We start from the raw sequence: 20,906 nt of genomic DNA, 5'->3' as shown, positions 1-20,906 counted from the left end.
TAGTAGAAGAAGATGGTGATGAATATAAACTACAGCCCCGTGACCACTTACAGAAATGAGGACTGTGATTGTATGAATATTTCCTCCCTATTTTGTTATGAGTGTGTTTGCATTTGTACACAAGCAAATATCTTGTTTTCCTCTTATCCTATGATATAAGTTGTATTGTTAATGTTACAGTATTTAAGTCATAGGAAATGAAGTTTATGAGTGAATTTTACCTAAGGACATCCACCGTATTCTGGAGAGACATAGTGTATTTCCAGTTGTACACAGGACAGTTAGACAAAACGTATGTCTGTTATTGTGTTCTAATTAGAAATTAAGTATGCTTCTACGTGATGTATATTGCTGCCAAGCTGACAAGGGGTGGACAGCGATGGTTAGCTTCTGGTGTCCATTTGGTCAAATGATTATACCCAGTTGTCTCATCAGGCAGGCCGTGGTCTGACTATTGCTGAGGATATTTCATGGCTGGTTGATAAAACAAAAGGTTGGTGTATTAAATCATCCATCAGTTAATTGCATCTGTGGCTGATTACATCTGCGAACAACTAAGGCATGTCTCCCACAATGAGTTTATCCAATCAGTTGAAGGCTGTTAAGGAAGAAGAGAGACTCTTTCACTGCTTCTTCAGCCAGTGAGTCTCTCTTGCGGAGTTCACCTAGACCCCTCATCAGAGCCACCAACTTCAAAGTCTTCTTTATGGATTTTGGACTCTTCCATTCCCACAGTTGTGTGAGACACCTTTATAAATCTCATATTTACAGATCTCTCCTGTTAGTTCTGTTTCACTAGAGAACACTGACTAACACAAAAAGTTTGTATTTTTTGTCACATCATGAAACCCTAACTTGGATAACCTTTTGTATTGATATGCATCTCCATAGACTTCCTCTGATTCTAGTCATCTGTTCATTCAACATTCTTTTATTAGAATGTTCCTATAATGACCCAGCAATTGCCAAGGGCTGGCAATGTAATGGAGAGCAAGAGGCACTGATCTTACCATCATGAACTAAAATCAAAGCCAGTACGTATAGCCTGGAGGCTTTGGATCCCAGATGGCCCATTGATGGGCTTCAGCAAGACCCTGAAATGCCCCACACCAGAAATAGTGTTGAAATGTCAGGTGTATGAACTTTTTTTTCTCTTAGGAGAATTCATAGCTTTTTATCAGGTTCTCAAAGAGCCATGTGGTACATGGGACATTAAGTATTACCAGATATCACTGTTGAGCTACTTCTTCCATCAACTGGTGCCCCCAAATAGCTACAGCTTCTGTAGCACTCATCCTTCAAGATTCAACCCAGAAGAGTCTTTTGAAATGCCTGCTAAGCATACCAACCTGCTTCCCCCACATACCCCAAATCCCACATATACTCAAAATGAGGAATAAGTATATAACCTCCTAGAAAATAAGAATGAACACCATGGATGTACACAAAACTATGAGACATCTCCGGAAGACAGATAGCAGATGGAATGAACTGATGGAAGGAATCTGGCCCCAAAATACATCTAGGATGGGATTGTTGAAAAAGGCTGAAGTGGTCCTAGGAGTTAGAGGGCAGGAGACACCAAGAGGGTTAGTTAGGGCACTTTCCTTGGAACGGCCAGAGGAAAAACAGAAGAAAATTTCCCAGAGCTTCAGAAAGACATTTCCTCATCCTGAACCAGCCCATGTCATGCTGAGCAAATTGGGTTCAAAGAACAACTTCCTAGACAAATCGGGTGGAATTTGAGAACAGTGGGGTCAAAACCCTAAAAGTTTCCAGAGAAAAATCAAACAACCTTTAAAAAAATGGCAATCATATGACATTACACTTCTGGGCAAGACTCTGCATGGAGGGTAAGATGTATCATCTTCAAAGGATTGAGGGAAAATAATTTTGATATTAGAAATCTGTACCTGGCCAAACCAGCCTCTACTTGTGAGAGAGGGAAAAAGGCGTTTTCAGACACGAGAAGACTTAGAAAATTTACCTGGAGCATCAGCTAGACCTGGTCCAAGCAACCGCCCCTGGAGGTATGTGTAAGCAGCATCACTGGACAGGCCGTGTCTACAAAGCATGACCACCAGGAGGTGGTTTACAGAGTGGTTAAGAACAATGCTTTGGATTCAATTTTTGAATCTAACACTAAGCTAATGGGAGGCATTGGGCAAAGATGCTGAGCCCCTGAGAGTGAGGGCTTAACACAGAATCCTCAACAAACATGACTCGTTATTTACATCTGTATCAATAATAGTAGGAATGCTCCCAAAGGCTCAAAGACTCCCAACAGGCCAAAGGTTCATGTCCACAGTGGAAAAAACTACTCCTCTCTACACTTCTGTTGTAGAAGCCAATTGTTTAAAATATCCCTTCTTCTTGACTTCTCTGTTACCAGTAGCATATTACAATATTTGAATCCCTGCATATTTGAATGCTATGACCCTTATTTCAAAGCAGATTTTTCAAGTATCTGTAATTATAGAATGATGTAATGTCAGATCTAGACAGAACCTTAAAGGCAGATTGATTCATTCATTCCAAAAATATCCACCAGGCACCCACTGTAGGTACCTAGCTTGCATTGTCCAGCCCAAACCCCCTCACTGACATTTTGCAGAGTTCCCAAGAGGAAGGAGGCATGACATGAACATGACAGCAGATGCCAGGCACTCTTCTAAGCATGCTCCAGGTACTTACTTAAGAAACCACTCAGTCTACCCAAGCATGGTGGCCAGTTCTGTAGACCCATGAGGGAGCGGCTCGCACACAAGGTCTCATCAAGACCTATGTCTCTGAGAAAGACATGCTTGAACCTAGTCCCGAGGGCACAGAGGAGTTTTCTAAGAATTGAGCAATATTCCTGGTCAATTCTTCCAGGTGATGTAGACTATTATTGTGGGAATCTTCACTCTAACTTAGAATGCTTTGTGGTTTCAATCTGATCGGATGGCTCCTTCTAAGCTTAAACAGCATTACATCAGGTTATAATTGTGTTGCCTCTGGTGTACACGACTTTTTGTGACTAGATTTCTGGATAGTAATCAGTGCCCAACAACCCTGATCTGCAAAGGAATCCAAGGGTCTCATTCATTATTACTCGCAAGTTTGTTCCCAGCAAACTACTCTTCATCTCTTCTCCTTGTTCAAGGAGGCAGCAGAGCTGCCGCATTCTCATGTAATAATGATTAAATGGACTGGAAGAAAATGCTGAGTTTTCTGTAAACATCAAGGACCATTTCCTAAACAATGCAGCACTTCAACCAAATCACCTCATATGTTTAGCATAATTTAGTGGTATGGTGTATTCTCAAAAGAATTTTTTTTCCCATATCAGAGAATATGGAACATTTTCATGACAATTTCTAATAACATAAAAGACATATCTAGAGAAGTGATGTGACTGTAGCTAATGGGTTCCACATAAGCCAGGGAAGGGAAGTTAAGGAGGCAATTGCTGTTACCTGTATTGTGGGATAAGAATCTATACCTCATGAGGTTCAACTCTACTGGGTTTCCAAGACTTCATTCTCTCAGGCTTCCCACAGACCTCAAGAGGTTAACTACCCTGCCTCCACCCTCCAGATCAGTTCAAGGCTAATCCTTTTGCTGTGGCAAGCCCTATGGCCTATATGATTTTTTTAAATGAAAGTTCTTATATCTAACTCAGGCTTTACATCCTTTTTGTTGGGGTAAAATTCCATTTGATGCCTGTTCACCATGTGTGAATTACTGCTTAGGTTTGGGTTCCTTTAGATATATAGACCTGGGTGATATAGTATTATTATAGCTATGAAATATAATATTTGGATTGAACCATGCACCCCCACATGTTCAATCCCTAATCCCTGGTCCCATGGGTATGAACCCATTTGTACATAGGCTCTTTGAAGATGTCATTAGTTAAGATGAGGCCAGCTGAATCATAGTGGGCCTTGATCCAATATGACTGGAGTCCTTATAAGCAGTAAGAGTCAGAAGGGGACAGAGAAGACAAACAGCCGTGTGATGGAGGGGGAGATGGAGTTATGGATGCCGGCAAGCCACCAACCACCAAATTCTAGACTTCAGAGAAAGTATGATTCTGCCAACAGCTTGATTTTGAACTTTTAGCCTCCAGAACTGGGCAACAATGAACTCCTGTTGTTTAAGCCAACCAGTCTGTGGCATTTGTCATAGCAGCCCTGGGAAATTAAAACATCCATCATCTGCAAAAAGAGTGAGATTGCATCATACACAGAATGAGAATCATTGTTTTTATAATAATTGCACATAAAACACGTTATACATAAAAGTGATAGAAAAGAAGCACCTACTTCTTGTGCAGTAGGGTGCCTACTAGCCAACTGAAGTCAATGAAATACTCCATATGCCCCTACTTGACCCCAAGGATGACACCAGCAAAAATTTTTCTTAGTCATTCTCTCGGTTTTCTTTATAGTTTGATCCACAGTGCACCCGTCTCTGAACAATCTAGTGTTTCATTTTGCCTGTTTATATATTCATATAAATATTTATATATTTATATAAATCCTGAAGGTATTTTCTGACATTTTTGTTCAGCATCACATTGAGAGCCACCTGTGCTGATAGTGTGCAGATATAGTCCATTGCTTTCCATGGTCCTTATAGTTCTCTGCTCAAATATTTCACAGTCAATCTCTTTATCCTGTCTCGGTTTCCCAGGGCTGCTGTAACAAAGTACCACAGTCTACTTGGCTTAAACAGCAGGAATTTATTGTCTCACAATTTTGGAGGCTGGGAGTCTCAAATCGAAGAGTCAGCAGGGCACGAGTGCCCTGAAGTCTATAGTGTCCCTGTGGTGGCTTCCTGGTAATCAGTCTTTGCCACTGACACACAGCCATCTCTCTCTCTTGATCTCTGTATCAGTGGTCAGCCAAAATGTCCTCTGCTCCTAAGGACTCTAGTCAGATTGAATTGGGGCCAACTCTAATTCAGCTTGGCCTCATCCCAACTAATAACACCTTCAAAAATCCTATGGACAAATGAGTTCACATTTACCGGACTAAGGGTTAGGACTCAAACCTGTCTTTTTGGAGGACACAATCCAATCTGTCACACCTTTTTCCATGAGCAACTGGGTTGCTGCCAGTTTTTGTGCTCTAAAAACAATAACACCATGAACATCTTTATACAATATGCAAGAGGTTATCTAGATCAGTGTTGTCCGATAGAACTTTCTGTGATAAAGAGTATGTTTCTCTCTCTACATTGTCCAATGTGGAAGCCACGAGCCCTGTATGGCACTTGGGCACTTGAAATGGCTTATGCAACAAGGAACTCAATTTTTTATTATAATTAATTTAAATTCAAATAGCTAGGGGTTGGACAGAGACAGCACAGCTCCAGAATAGATATCATGGATCACAGGATAAAACCTCACCTTTACTTGCTAATGCCAAGTTGATTTTCAAAGTACTTGTAGCTATTTATAGCTTCACTAATAAGCATAAAAGTTTATATTGCTCACTACACTTGGTCAGACATTGTCAGACCTTTTACATTTTTACCAATCTGATAAGTATGCAATAGTATATCATGATTCTAACTTGTGTTTCTCTGAATTACTAAGAACTATGAGCATATTTTCATGAGTTTGTTTGCCATTTGTATTTCTTCTTCTGCAAAATGCCTATTCATACATTCTGCCTTTTTTTCTATTGGGTTGCCTTTTTCTTTTTGACTTATAAGAGTTGACTTTTAAAAAATTATTGGTACTTATTATTTGTTGGTTATGTATCACAATATCACTTCCCCATTTGTGGCTTGTCTTTTTCTCTCTTTATCTTCTATCTTTTAATGAATGGACATTCTTAAGATTCAAGTAGGCAAACTTTGCAACTTTTTTACTTATAAGCTAAGTTTTATAAATTTGAATGTGCTTTTACAAAAACTATAACTCTGATTGTGTCCATTTTATACATGGGGAAAATAAAGCACAAAGAGCTTGTGGGTACTTCCCAGGTGGTCATGAGAGGAGTTGAGTCTTTGATGGAGTCAGATGTAGGCCCCAAGTCTATTGATTCTTAGGCAGGGTTCTTGCCACTACACTGTACATTGTCTCAAATCTCCTTATTCAGGGGCCACTAGACAAAACCTCCCTCCGAATAACTTACAAGTGGTTGAATGACTCATTCTGGAGCAGCTGGGCAGAAAGTGAGTTGCTGAGCAGTTTGGAAGTAGAAAACATGACATGTTCAGACTCTGTACCAGGTGCTTCACCAGATGCCTTGCTAGGTTATACTGCATAAGATTTGCAGTTTCAGAGGCAAGACAGTGGCCTCTAGGTAAAGCAAATCTGGGTTCAAATCTAGATGCAGCCCCTACCAACCAGGTGTCTTTGAGCAAATAATCCACCCTTTCTACTCTCCATTTTTTCACCTGTAAGATAAGGTGAAAGAGACCTACCTCACAACCCTCTTGTGGGACACACTGTAGGATTTATTGACCTTGCATTGCCATCTCCCAGTGAGGGAGTCATGATAAATAATGGAGTGTGAGCCCTGAGTCCTGTTGACTTCTGTGTGATGCTGGACTCTTCTAATTATCCCTACATGGTCTTGAATGAATTTCAGAGCCTTTGTAATTGTCCATTTCATCTTTTATAAAGTGGAAATAAAAATAGCTATAGGGCGGGCCGCGGTGGCTCAGCGGGCAAGGTGCTTGCCTGCTATGCCGGAGGACCTCGGTTCGGTTCCCGGCCCCAGCCCATGTAACAAAAAACGGAGAAACAGAATACAATAAAACAAGAAAATGTTTAAAAATGTTTCCCTTTCTTCCTTCCTTCCTTCCTTCTATCCTTCCTTCCTTCTCTCTGTCTTTCCTTTAAAAAAAAAAAAAAAAAAAAAAAAAAAAAAAAATAGCTATATCATAAAGTGGGCTTTGGGAATTAGATGAGGTAATGCCTGTAATCTCCCTGGCACACAGGGGCTGCTCAACACCTGTCATTTCTCATCCCAGATTAAATTGAGTCACATACTTATAGTTTAGCACTGAGTTGTGACATGATCACTATTGTGAAATTATCTATGGCAAAAACCATAAATGTCGTTTGGTTGCCAGGAACTGGATGGATTTAAGCTCCTGGCTAAGGATGCTCAAGAACAGTTCCCAAGCCCACTTTGCTTCCTCTGTCCATTTGACCCCATCAGCCCTTCCCACCTGGCATCTCTCTCATCCTGTCCTTTCATAGGAACCTCTAGGCTTGGGATGGCCTGAGGGCACTTCATTTCCATTGACACTTCACCAAGGTCTCCTCTTCTCTTGTCCTTTCTAAGTGGGGAAGACGGTGAATCAACCACAGAATCTGGGGTCAGACTCACAGATTTGAATACTAGCTTTGTCTCTCAGCCCCCCAAAATTGGGCTGGTTATTTCACCTAACTTTGTTACTTCATCTCTATAAAAGTATCTGCCCCCATAGGCTTGGTGTGAACATCAAATGAGCCAATATTCTCATCATACATTTAAAACAGCTCCTGGCATAGGAAGTGATCAATCAACATTTGCTATCTTTTATTGAATGCATGAATGAACTGAGCCCTAGAGAGGCTAACTACCCTGGCCTGGGCCATCCAGAGTTGACTAGGACCTCTCTGCCACCTGCAGAGCTGCCATCTGCTTGGTTTCCTTTCCTAAGGGACCCAATGAATATCACTACTCATTATCAGGCTCACGTCTTGTCTCCCAGCCCAACTCCCATTCTCACAAGAGGTCATGTGGGTCGTGGGAAGAGCTCAGGACCAAGATATACTCCCAGCCCTGCACTCCAGCTGGTGTGACCCTGGGCAAGTAGCACATCCTCACTCCACCTCCATTCCTGCACCTGTAAATAGGCCTCTTTTCAGAGGCATCAAATGAACAAGTAACAGGATGGAGTAGATGCCCATTTTGTTTAGTGCCTTCCTCTCCCTCCTGAAGCCAGGTTGATGGCACCCTCCTAGCAATGTCCTGTTTTGGAGTAGTTGTCTGCAGAACCAGTCATTAGGATTATGGAGCTTGTGTGCGCAGGTAGAGGTGTGGGGAGTGAGGTCTGTTGGAGACCCCATCCTTCCATAAGCATAATCACTGTGAGAGGATGAGACCCAACAGTAATTATGTTATAATGTTGAGCCGTGGGGAGTGCTGCGTAGATCAGTGAAGCAAGATGAGTGGAGAGCTGGGGAGGAACCCTTCAGAAATGGAGGTTGGGAAGCAACTGTCTTAGAAAGTGACATTTGAGCCTAGACAAAGGGGAGTTATAAAACAGAATGTGCCAATATCTAGAAAGTCATACCAAACAGAAGAAACAGCAAAAATCCTGTGGCATGATATTTGAGGGCTATCATGAAGACAATAGTTGGAGCAGAGAAGGAGAGAGAGAGAGAGTGTGTGTGTGTGTGAGGCCAGGGTAGATAGAGGTCCTGGGAGACACAGTCAATGGTCCTAGAGGCCATGGTGAGGACTTTGGCTTTACTTGAAGTGACTTGGGAAGCCATGGAGGGTTTGAGCAGAGGAGTGACAGGCTCTGTCCTTTTCTTACAGGATCCCTCTGGCTGTACTCTTAAGAATGAGTTTAAGAGAGATAAGGAGAGAAGCAGGGAAATTGGTTAGGAAACTATTATAAAAAACAAAGGAAGAGAAGACAGCCACTTGTTCCAAAATGGTTGCAGGGTGGCAAGTGCTCCAACACAGGATATATGGATTAGATGGGAGCATGCAAAAAGAGAGGAGCCTAGCCTGCCTCTGAATGTTTTGTTTGGCTTGAGCAACTGGAAGGATGGGGATGCATGGACTGAGAGGGAGAAAACTGGAGCAGGAGTGGATTTAGAGGCTCTTTTGGATTTGAAAAGTCAGATGCAAGTGAAGATATTGAAAGTGCATTTGGATGTATCTCCTTTCATCTTCAAACAGTACATTGGTATATTATCACTATGTTGCAGATGAGGAAACTGATGACCAGTGGGTTGATGTCCTGTCTTAAATGGCACATCTTAGAGTAGTGGTGCCCAGATTTGAATTCTAATCATATGGCTGCAGAGCCCATGCTCTCGCCCCTCCCCCATGCCATTCATGAAATCCTCATGGACCAGTGGAAGGCGCACAGCCTCCAAGCTAAGCACCCCCAGGTACTTTAGAGGAAATATCATGTTTTATCCTCACAACCACCTATAAGTATCATTATTATCCTCATTTTACAAGCATAGAAACTGAGGCACAAAAAAAACCTCAATTTTAATCAATAGCAGTTCTGGGGTAAGTGGTCTAGGGATCAAGCTCATAAGCACTGTGCTATATGCTAAAAATAAATTTATGTTGAATCAAAAAATAAAATGTAATTGACTAAAATTAGGATACTGCTTCTTGTGTAGTATCATTCAAAGACAGGGGCACCATATCTTTGGATTAATAGATATTTGTTGCATGAAAGAATCACAGTCCTGACAGCTGGAATCCATAAAGTCACTCAACAAACATTTTATAAACAACTGCTATGAGCCAGCTATTGTGCAGGGCACATAAGCCACAGAGGAAACCGAATCCCTGAGAAGTTCAAGGTCTAGTGTAGTTGATGGGGTCCTTCTAGTCCAGGCATTACGTGCTATAATCAGCATGTATAAAATAGAGTGATTGCATTCCAATTCTTTTTTTTTTCTAGTCTCTCTGATTTGTACAAGTCTGCATTAGCATTTCAATGAGAAAGTTAGGCCTTTTGCACATTAGAGATATGGTGTATTCTTGGCCTTGTCTATCTCCACATTTTTCTTATGCCTAGAGGTGTTTCACTTCCCTTTTAACTTTGTACTTTTCTTATCAATAGAGTGGGGATGGGTGAGGGAGGGAGAAGGTGCTTAATGTTAAATATAAACTTAAGTATTACATTTTGCTTTTATGATGATTAATTTGTAAATGCCTAATATGCAGAAAATAAAAACTGCCATTTTCTCATCTTTACTGAGATTTGAAGCTGATTTATTCATGCTTCATGTGAGAAATCCTCACAGAGAGCACCACTTACCTTAGAAAGTCAGCATCATCCCATCTGGTGGTTTATCCAGGAATACTGATGTATGAATGGAGGATTGTTTTTTTAGTCCATTCTGAGATGGTTTCACACTTGGTTTAGCAATTGTCCATTGATGTTCTCTTGTCTCTGCCTTCCCACAGGAAAGCCTGGATACCTACTGTTTCCTGGTCTTTGCTGCAGTCTGCATCATGGGAGCTGTCTATTTCTTTTTTGTCCTGCCAGAGACCAAAAACAGAACCCATGCAGAAATCAGCCAGGCATTTGCCAAAAGAAACAAGGTATACCCACCAGAGGAGAAAATTGACTCCATTGAAGCTGATGATAAGACAAACGGAAGACCTAAATCAGGTTCCGTCTCCTCACAGGATAATTGCGTCAAAAACAGGATTGTCTAAATGGATGGCCTTGCCATTTCAGGAAACCAAAGGTTTTCCCCATTTTCGTTAAGACTCAAACTGATAGAAGCCATGCAAGCCTTAAATTATTGAGTATATAAAAACAAACCTGTGCATACTAATATAACATCACAACAATTTGGAGCTTATTCCTAACTGAATCCCCCAAACTCTTCTGGAAGCTGCAAAGAGTCATCTTGTTTCAATAAATGTAACATTTTCCACATAGATTGATGAACTCTCTTCTTCATCACTTAACCCCTGATTTCAAAGTGGTATGGCTCTACCATAAGTAGCCCTGAGCTGCCCTCGATCTAGCTTCTGAAGCCTCAATGGATCCTTGGCTTTGGTTCTGAATGAAAGCTTTCAGGATTCAGTGGATAGACTCTTTGTACTGCCTCATAAATTGTTACCAATCGTGTGCTCTGCCTTGTGGATCTCAGGCTTGGGAAAGCCCAGCACCAACCCACCATCGTCCAGGCCTTCACCTCAGAGGATCAGACTTCTGTGTGCTCACAGAGGATGTAAAGAGTCAGTATGTGGACGACCTAGAAACGCAGCCATAAGAAGGAATTTTCCAGTAACTGGGTTAGGGACTGCAAATTGAACACTGTTCAGTTGGAAAACAACATTGAGAATGACTCTGAGGCTAAGCCTGGGTTTGGTGGGAAAGGACTCTGTGATTGATTCACAATGTCTGCCACAGGTCTGGGAATGAGAGCATCAGCTCATGTACTTCATGTTTGCTAACCTATAAGAGATTTCTCTGGAAATGTAATAAGAAGCCTTGTAAAATCATGAGTTCATCATCACTCAAAGTGTTCAAGACAAGGCTGAATGATTGTTTGCCTTGACTGTTTAGGAAATCCAAGTGTCAATTTTGGAGGGGAAAGTTTGTGCTAGATAATATTTAAGGTCTCTTCCCATCTTAACACTAGGGTTGTTTAGGTTAGAACAACTTGCATCCTGCCATTGGAATGTGTATCACGTGGTTTGGATGATTCCCTATGCTTGCCTCCAGAATGAAACAAACTCAAAGTGCCATAAGTAAATAAAAGTGTACTTGAATTAGCACCAATGTGTTTGAATCTAATATGTCACAACAGAAGGAGTAAGACTAGAAAGGGAAGGCTTTGGTCCTATCAACACCATTGGAATGCTTCTAGCCATGTTCTCTTTGGTCCTCTGATTGTTCTTGACAAAAGCAACTTTAGCCAAAACTTGAACTCTGATTTTCCCCTCCTGCTGAAATTTCTTCTATCATTGGGCCTCTCCTTTTGTTCATTGCCAACTCATGCAGCATATCAACCAGTTTTGATTTGGCTGAATTATTTAGACAGGTTTGTCAATATGGATAGAAAGTGATATGAGGGAACAAAAAGTGACTAAAACCAAAAGAATCAAATAAGTGTAAAATAGAAATATGAACTTTTAAGTGTTCTTTTTCATTTTGATACTTAAGTACTCTATCAAGAAATATTTATTAGGTATCTACCTTGTACCAGGCATGTACATTAGTATACATCAGGAACCAAGAAGGTACACTGTCCTTGCCCACATAAGCTGAAGATAGAAAATTAAAGAAGTATTAGCAATTGTCATCTGTACTAAGAAAGGGGGGACAACATGATCCAAGAACATGTAACATGATTACCTAATCTAGGGATTGGGGTAAGAGGTGAGAATCAGGAAGGCCTTCCCAAACAAATTACAAAAATTAAATGAGCAAAATGACTATCAGACAATACAACAGAAATTATTCTTATATGTTACCACCTTTTAAAATATAGTAGAACTACATTGAGGACATATTTTTGAAAAACAATGATAAGACACTGTAATCTCACATGCGTCATTCTCCCTACCAATACCATTTTTATTTTTGCACATCTCTATCCATTTCCCCCCTATTATTTATCGAGTTGCAATCACAGAATACATACAACACAATAACAAACATCTTGCGCTCTTATCTTATTTTTTCCACTTTATATTAAATCAAGTGCATCATGAACAAAAGCATTTTGTTCATACTCTATAATATCCATTGCAGTGAATTCTTCATGTGCAGAGATATTTCTCAGATTTTGAACCATATTTGGAAGTGGTGAGTCAGAGAGAAAGACACTTCCATGAGCCTGGCTGTGCAAGATCTATTGCTTTGCCAAAAGGTGTTAACTCTATTCAAATTAATAGGCCTCCTCTCCTAATTCTTAGCATTTTAGCTATTCCCTTATTGCTAAGCCATGAATGTTAACCATCTTTTCAGAGTCACAAAAATAAAAGTAACTCTTTCATCTTCTGGTTTTGGCTAAGATGAAGTAAGCCTACTCCACCCTATCTCTCCCACCGATTATAATTAAAAATCCTGAACAGAACACATGAAGCAATTGTATGAGAACTCAGAAAAATAAATTACAGCATGCAAATTGAGGAGGGAAATTGAAAACTTGAAGAACAACTGGTATAGTAGTGAGTTTCCTGGGGTTTTCTTTCCCTCCCATATCTCCTGGCTTATACTCCATGTCAGACCAGTTCCCAGAACTGCACAAAAGGTGTGGACAGAAAAATCTTCCAGAGAAACCCCCTCTGTCATGCCAGAAAACCAGGAAGAGGGAGATTCTCTGGGGAACAGAATGCAAGGAAGAGTCCTCTTTATTTATCTTTTTTGCTTGCCTGGCTCTGTCCTTTGAGGCAAACCCAATCACAAAACTGCACTCCTATAGTAGGGTCAGCAGTGGTAGTCATATAGGCAACTAAAAAGCAGAGAAAACAACTTCTGTCTATTGGGAGAAAGTGGCAAAAAGGGCTTTTGTGGTCCAAACAGTGTCAGGGAATGCCCATTACTTTTCTTTCTTTATTTTAACACAATTTTATTGAGATAGATTCACAACCCATACAATCCATCCAAAGTATACAATCAATGACCCACAGTATCATCACGTACTTGTGCATTCATTTCCACAATCAATTAGCCCTCTTTTTTTTTTTTCGCATGGGCAGGCACTGAAAAACGAACCAGGGTCTCCAGCATGGCAGGCAAGAACTCTGCCTGCTGAGCCACCACAGCCTGCCCTAGTCCATTATTTTTTATCTCTTGTTTTTATTGATGCTTCATCTCAGATGCGCACCCAGTTATGAGACGTGTGCACTAGAATGAGGAAGCTAAAACCTTTGATTTTTAGCCAGAAGACCAGGAAAAATGGCAACTGGAGGCTAAAAATGGAGAGAGAGCTGAAGAAAGGGATACCTTAAATTCGTTCATGAAGCCCCAGGCTCACCCCCAAGCTGCATGTGCATAAAACTGACCAGAAACAGTATAGCAAAGACTTTGAGAACTGTACTACAGGGTAGACCACCACAAAGGTCCAGCTTGGTCGGTGATGGTGCACACACAAGATAGACTCATAAAACTCAGCAGAGACTATGAAAATTAAACTGAAATTGGAACCACAGTCCACAGAATGTGGGTCAGGCCTTGCAGTCTGAACATAACAGGATTGATGACCTGCTAACACAAAAGCAAAAAGAAAAAAAGTCCCTGTTGTATCAGGATACAGAACCTCATGGTAGACTATTTTAAATGTCCAAGACACAATAAAAAATTACTTAACATATGAAGAACCAGGAAAATCTCAACAATTCCCAAGGGAAACATCAATAAACAAATGCCAACCCCAAGATGACCCAGATATATTAGCTACTTTAAAGTAACTATTATAACAATGATCTCTCAAGTAAAGGAAAACTTGAAATAATGGAAAGATGGAAGTTCTCAGCAAGGAAATCAAAACTATATTTTAAAATGGAAACTTTAGAACTAAAAATTGCAATAACTGAAATTAAAAATTAAACATGCAGCATCAGTAGCAAAATGGAGATGACTGGGAAAGAATCAATGAGCTCTCTTGAGAAAACAGTGAAGAAATGAACAGAGCTTTAGGTATCTCTGGAACAATATTTAAAAATCTAACATTTATGTCATTGAAGTTTCAGAAGAAATGAGAAAGAGATTGGTACAGAAAAAAATATTATTTAAAGAAATAATAACTGAAAATTTCCTGAAATTTTTTTTTGTGTGAAAGACATAAACTTACAGATTCAAGAAGTGCAGTGAACCCCAAACATGATAAATTTAGAAAAAAATACTCCCAGACAAATCACAATGAAATGAATGAAAAGCAAAGATAAAGGGAAAAATCTGTAAGAAGCCTAAAAAGAATCAACACGTTATATATAGGGAACAATTTTAATGACTGAAGATTTAGATTTCTCATTAAAAGCCATGTAGGCAAAAAGAGAATGGAACAATTTTAAAATATTTTTAAATACTGAAGGAAAGAACTGCCAACCTAGGATTTTATATCTGGCAAAAATAACTTTCAAAAATTAAGGAAAGGGTGGTTCAGTGGTTAGAATGCGCACCTGTCATGTGGGAGACCCGGGTTCGATTCCCAGACCATGCACCTCCCCCACCAAAAGAAAATGAAGGTGAAATAAGACCTTCTCCATTTGATTACGGCAGACCTATTCTTAAAGAAATGCTGAAGAAAGTCCTTTAAGTGGAAAGAAAACAGAATGATTCCAGAGGAAAACTAGGAGCTTGAGTAAAGATTAATGGATAAAATATGTATGTCTGATGAAATTAAAAACTGTAGCATCTGGCATGTGTATAATGTATATATAGATGTAAAACAAATCCTAACTACAAAATCAAGGAGGGAGGTTAAAAGTACCTATGAAATTCTTTGGTTTTTACATTTCACATGACTAAATAGACTGTGAAAAGTTAAGTACATATGTAGAAAACAGAACAACAAATTCAAAAAACTATTCAACAATGCAGTGTAAAAAGTCAGTAGCTAAATTAAAATGGAATAATAATAAATATTCAGATAATCAAAAGGAAGGAAAGACAGGAACAGAAAACAAAGATAAACAATTATTATTGCAAACAAATCAATAATCATATTAATTGATAGTATAAGCATATCAAGTAAATACAGAGATTGTTCATTTGAAATTTTAAAAAGACCCAATAATATTTTGTTTACCAAAAAAATAGCACATTAGAAATGATTATATATATAGATTAAAAGTGGAAAACAATACACCACACAGTCATGAGTCAAAGAAAGCTGTCTTCACTACATTACTATCAGAAAAAGTAGAACTTGGAACAAGAAAAATTACTATTGATAAAGCAGGAAATTAGTCAATAATTGGGTCAATTCACTGGAAAAACATAACTTTCTAAGTGTGTATGTACCTGAAAGCAAGTACCAAAAACAAATAGAACAGAAAAGATAGACAAATCCACAATCATACTTGGAGTCTTCAATGCTTCACTCTCAATAATCAATACAACGAGTACATAGAAAATAGCAAGGATATGGCAGAACTGAGCACTGTGGTAGTATCTTAGTTTGCCAGGATGCTATGGTAAATACCATCCAATGGAGTAGCTTAAACAAGGAGACTATTGGCTTATGGTTTTGAGGCTAGAAGGCATCCAAAAATTAATATATCAACAAGGTTTACTTTCTCCTAGAGTATGTAGAATTCTGGTTCTGACTGCCATCAATCCTTGGGTTCCTTGGCTTGTGTCTCTGCTGCCCATCACATGACAAAGTCCTTTTTATCAGCTCTTCTGGGTTCTGTTGGCTTCTGGATTCTTACTATATGGTCTTCTCCAACTTGTGGCTTCCAGCTTTTTCTCCTTATAAGACCCTCAGTAATATGGATTAAGATCCACCCTCATTCTGTTGGACCACACCTAAATGAAAAATGACATCTTCAAGAGATTCTATTTACAGTGGGTTCAAATCCACAGGTATTATTTGAAATATGTACCCCAACAAAGACATGTTCTTACTGTTAATCCACATTCCTGTGGGTGTGAATTTATTTGTAAATAGTATACTTTGAAGATGTGTATCAGTTAAGGTATGGACTCCTTTGTGTACAGGGCTTCCTAAAATCCTATTTAGATTTGGCACAACTGAATCAAACGGATCTTAATCTATATTATTGGTGTTCTTTAAAAGCAGAGAAAAAAAATTGGGTCTGAGAAGGTCACATGATGAAGCTAGAAATGAATGGAAACTGGAAGAGCAGACACAAGGAGAGAGAGATTGCCAGGCAACAGGAGTTAGAGACACAGGCCAAGGAACCCCAAGGATTGTGGCAAACCAGTACTAGAGTGCTACAGATGTCAGAAAGAAAGTATGGCCTTATCAATACATTGATTTTTTACTTCTAGCCTCCAAAGTCATCATACAATAAGTGTTTGCTGTTCGAGCCAACCCATTGTGTGTTATTTGTCATAGCAGCCTGGTAAACTGTAACAAACTCTATCAAATAATTTGACCGAATTGGCATATCTAGAATACTCCAGTCAGCAACAACAATATAGATATTATTTTTAAGTGCAAATGGAACTTTCAAGAATATAACCCATACACTAGATCATAAAATAAAATTTAGCCAATTTTAAAGATTGAAATAATATAAGGTATATGCTCCAGCATTAACAGAATTAAATGAGAAATCAATAACAGAGAGATAATTGGAAAATTCCCTTATGTTTAGAAAATAAGACATGCTTCTAGATAACCCATGGATCAAAAAAGATATCTTAGGACTTACAGGAAGATGACGGGATAGGATAGGTTGAGTTCATCCCTGCTCCAAGGAAGAGCTAGACAAGTGACAGAAAAACGACCAGAACAGCAACCCCAGGGTGTAAGTGACCTGAGAGGGTCTTCTACACCACACAGAGAGGCCCTGGTTGCAAAAGGTGAGTAACTGAGATGCAGAAAACTGATGACCATCCAGCTGGTGCAAACAACCTGATGTGCCCCTTTCCAAAGAGAGCCAGGAGCCCTCAGGAGTACATAGACAGGGAGATGGGGATAGGAAGTAAGCCAAGTGGCATTCTTTGAACATGCTACCCTCACATGTGCCGCCCCTTCCCTGCACCCCATGAGCTCCCCACCCCACACACCTGAACACTCCCACCCCCTAACATGCTCCAAGCACCCCTGCCCTGATGCCCCCATCTGCGCATCCCCACTCCACAACCCACACACACACACGTGCACACTTTCCCCAGCCTGACCCACCTCTCCCACACAAGCAAACAATTTTGCCCCACCCCTCCTGGGACCCACGCACCTGCACCCAGCCCCTTGCCTCCCCATCCCCACTTTCCCCTCCGTTCATCTACAGGCATTCACCTGCTCATCTGTGTTGTAGTCACTCACCTGTGCATCCGGGCCACACCTGCCCCCAGCCCATGCAGTTGCACAAACCTGCCCACCCACCACCCCCCAACCAGGCTCTACACACACACACACACATATCAGTATGGCACTCCCAGACACACGCACTTGCACACCCATGTCCTGTCCACCCCAGCACTGACACATCCATGCACCAACCTTTTAACAGCTTCACCCTGCTCCCCACCCACACGCGTGAACAGCCCTGTCCTGTAAGAGTGCATGACGGGTGGTGGAGAATGTTGTAATAAGGGGTCTGCTTTCTGAAAGGTCAGAATCAGGCCAGGCCAAGGACATGGATTACTGAAGGCAGTGTTTGTGACTTGGCAGCAAAGATTGTTGTGTATGTAACTAACCCCCCAGGAAATTGGGAAGGGTATTTTCAATAAACCTTGTACAAAATGTTCCCCAAAATAAGAACCAATAAGACATAAATCTAAGATCATTGTTTAGTCTAAGGTCTTTACTCATGAGAAAGTCGGGCATTGCCTGTCTTAATAAAAGTCTGCTCTTTTAGGTATTCAAGAACAGTCCCCTGTTCACCCATATCCTCTTGTGTTTGGGTATTTCTTTCACTGTGAGCGAGTGTGTTGGCGTAACCCCCGACATTGCCCCACTCCCTGGCACAAGCATGCCGTTCTCACATGTGTCAGGTGCTCATAGGCACTTCTGTGCCACACAGCACCCACCCTGCACACACATGCACCCCTGCCCCACCCCACAACACCCACCCCCAACCCATGCCCTGCAAACCCCATGACCCATGCCCTGTCCCTGCACACATGCACATTCGTATCCCAGCCCCCAGTCCCCCCCCCAGACTCCCTCCCCCCATGTAAGGATGCACCTGTGCCCTGCCCTCTCTGAGCCCCTAACCCCACACCCTAATACCCACAACCTCTATGCTTCATGCCCCGCATCCTGCCCATGCACCAGCCTCCGCACATCTGCACAGCCCCCATTCACCTCCTGCTGTGCCCTACCTCTGTGTCCTCCAGGTGTCCCCTGTTCCTATGCTCCAAGACCTTCCTGAGCTGCACCCCACTCCCATGGCCCCTGCCGCTCACCTCCACCCCAAACCCCACACCCCCAGCTCCTGGGCACTAGTTTAGCACCCCCAACCTGTGCTTAAACACGTACTGCAATCCATCACCGCACTGCTGTGCCCCGCCCCATCCATATCCCACATCTGCTCCACAACTGTCCCACAAATACAAAGCTTTAGACCACTGAAGAAAATCAAATTCCGAAGTAACCCTATCAAGATTTTTACATACCTCAAAGGCAACAGAAAATCATGAAGGATATGAAAATGCAGACAAAAATAGCCCAGCCTAATGACCAAATTAAAACACCAGAGGAGACAGACTGTGAAACAACTAATCAATCAAAGATGTTCATATAACTTGTTGTAGTTTGCTAGCTGCTGGAATGCAACACACCAGAGATGGATTGGGTTTTAATAAAAGGGGATTTATTTCATTAGTTCTTCAGAGGAAGGTAGCTAACTATTGACTGGGGTTCTTTCTTATGTGGAAAGGCACAGGGCGATCTCTGCTGGCCTTCTCTCCAGGCCTCTGGGTTCCAACAGCTTTCCCCAGGGTGATTCCTTTCTGCATCTCCAAAGGCCTGGGATGAGCTGCAAGTGCTGAGATGAGGAGTGCTAAGATGCTTTGGCTGTGCTACATTGAGCTCCCTCTTTTAAGCACCAGCCAGTAAGTCAAACATCATTCATTGCAGCAGGCACACCTCCTAGCCGACTACAGATGTGATCAGCAACAGGTGAGGTTCACATGCCTTTGGCTCATGTCCCCAGCAACAGAACTAGGCACATTTACCTGGCCAAGTTGACACCTGAACCTAACTACCACATAACTCTACTAAATAAAATCAATGGTTGGCTAATGACATAAAGGAAATCAAGAAGACACTAGAAGAGCGTAAAGAAGAATTTGAAAGAATAAATAGAAAAATAGCAGATAGCAGAGATTAAAGATGCTGTAGACCAAATAAAAAATATACTACAGACACACAACAGCATATTTGAAGAGGCAGAAGAAATAATAAGTGAATTAGAGAACAGGACAACTGATTTCAAATACACAAATGAGCAAATGGCAAAAAAAGATGGAAATTTTTTAATTGGATCTCAGGGAAATGATGAACAAAATAAAGCATGCAAATAAGAATCATCAGTGTACCAGAGAGAGAAGAGAAGAGTAAAGATCTAGGAAGATTGGTTGAGGATATAATGGGGGAAAACTTCCCAACCCTTATAAGGACATAAATATACAAATCAGAGAATCCCAATGAACTCCAAATAGAATAAAACCAAATAGGCCTACTCCAAGAACATACTAATCGGTCTGTCAAATGTTGAAGAGAAGTAGAAAATCCTGAAAGCGGCAAGAGAAAAATGATCTACCACATACAAGGGAAACCGCATTAAGACTGAGTTTGGACTACTCAAGTGTCACTAAGGGGGCAAGAAGGCAGGGGTATGATATCTTTAAGATCCAGAAAGAGAAAGATTTCCAGGCAAGAATTCTGTACCCAACTAAATTGTTCTTCAAAAGTAGGGAGAGAAGGCTGTACAGGTGGTTCAGTGGTAGAATACTCACCTTCCATGCAGGAGACCTGAATTCAATTCCCAGACCATACAACTAAAAAAAAAAAAAAAAAAAAAAAAGTGAGGGAGAGATTAAAATTTTCACACTCAAACAAATCCTGAGGTAATTTATCAACAAGGAACTGGCCCTACAAGAAATACTAAAAATGAGTTCTGACGGCTGGAAAAAAAAAGTCAGGAGAGGGAGGTCTGAAGGAGGGCACAGAATTAAAGAGTACCAGTAAGATCTCAACAAACCAATCACAAGTAAAGAGATTCAATCAGTCATCAAAAATCTTCCTACAAAGAAAAGTCCAGGGCTAGCTGGCCTCACAGGGAAGTTTTAGCAAATGTTCCAAAAAAAAAAAGAATACAAATCCTGCTCAAACTTTTCCAAAAAATTGAGGAAAAAGGGACACTCCCCAACTCATTTTATGGAGCTAACATCACTTTAACACTGTGCTGGTATGAAATGATGTATGTACCCTAGAAAAGCCATTTTTAATCCTAATCCCATTTTGTAAAGGCAGCCGTTTCTTCTAATCCCTATTCAGTATTGAATGTTTGAAACTGTAATTAAATCATTTCCCTGGAGATGTG

General features: G+C 40.7%; 1 protein-coding gene across 4 annotated transcripts in view; it reads left to right on the top strand.

The window, feature by feature from the left end:
• Nucleotides 1-15,337, top strand: part of SLC2A9 (solute carrier family 2 member 9) — a 229,465-nt gene extending 214,128 nt beyond the window's left edge. For all 4 annotated transcript variants that reach the window (XM_077136390.1, XM_077136391.1, XM_077136392.1 and 1 more), the window contains one exon: nt 10,161-15,337. In XM_077136390.1, the coding sequence (XP_076992505.1) occupies nt 10,161-10,415 (255 nt within the window). In that variant the 3' untranslated portion in view covers nt 10,416-15,337. The remainder of the gene's footprint in view (nt 1-10,160) is intronic.
• Nucleotides 15,338-20,906: the final 5,569 nt, after the last annotated feature.

Source organism: Tamandua tetradactyla, chromosome 19 (genome assembly GCF_023851605.1).
Source record: "Tamandua tetradactyla isolate mTamTet1 chromosome 19, mTamTet1.pri, whole genome shotgun sequence".
NCBI classification, from domain to species: Eukaryota; Metazoa; Chordata; class Mammalia; order Pilosa; family Myrmecophagidae; genus Tamandua; species Tamandua tetradactyla.
Note: the sequence above shows the minus strand (reverse complement) of the source record. Positions and strands in the feature narration are given on the sequence as shown.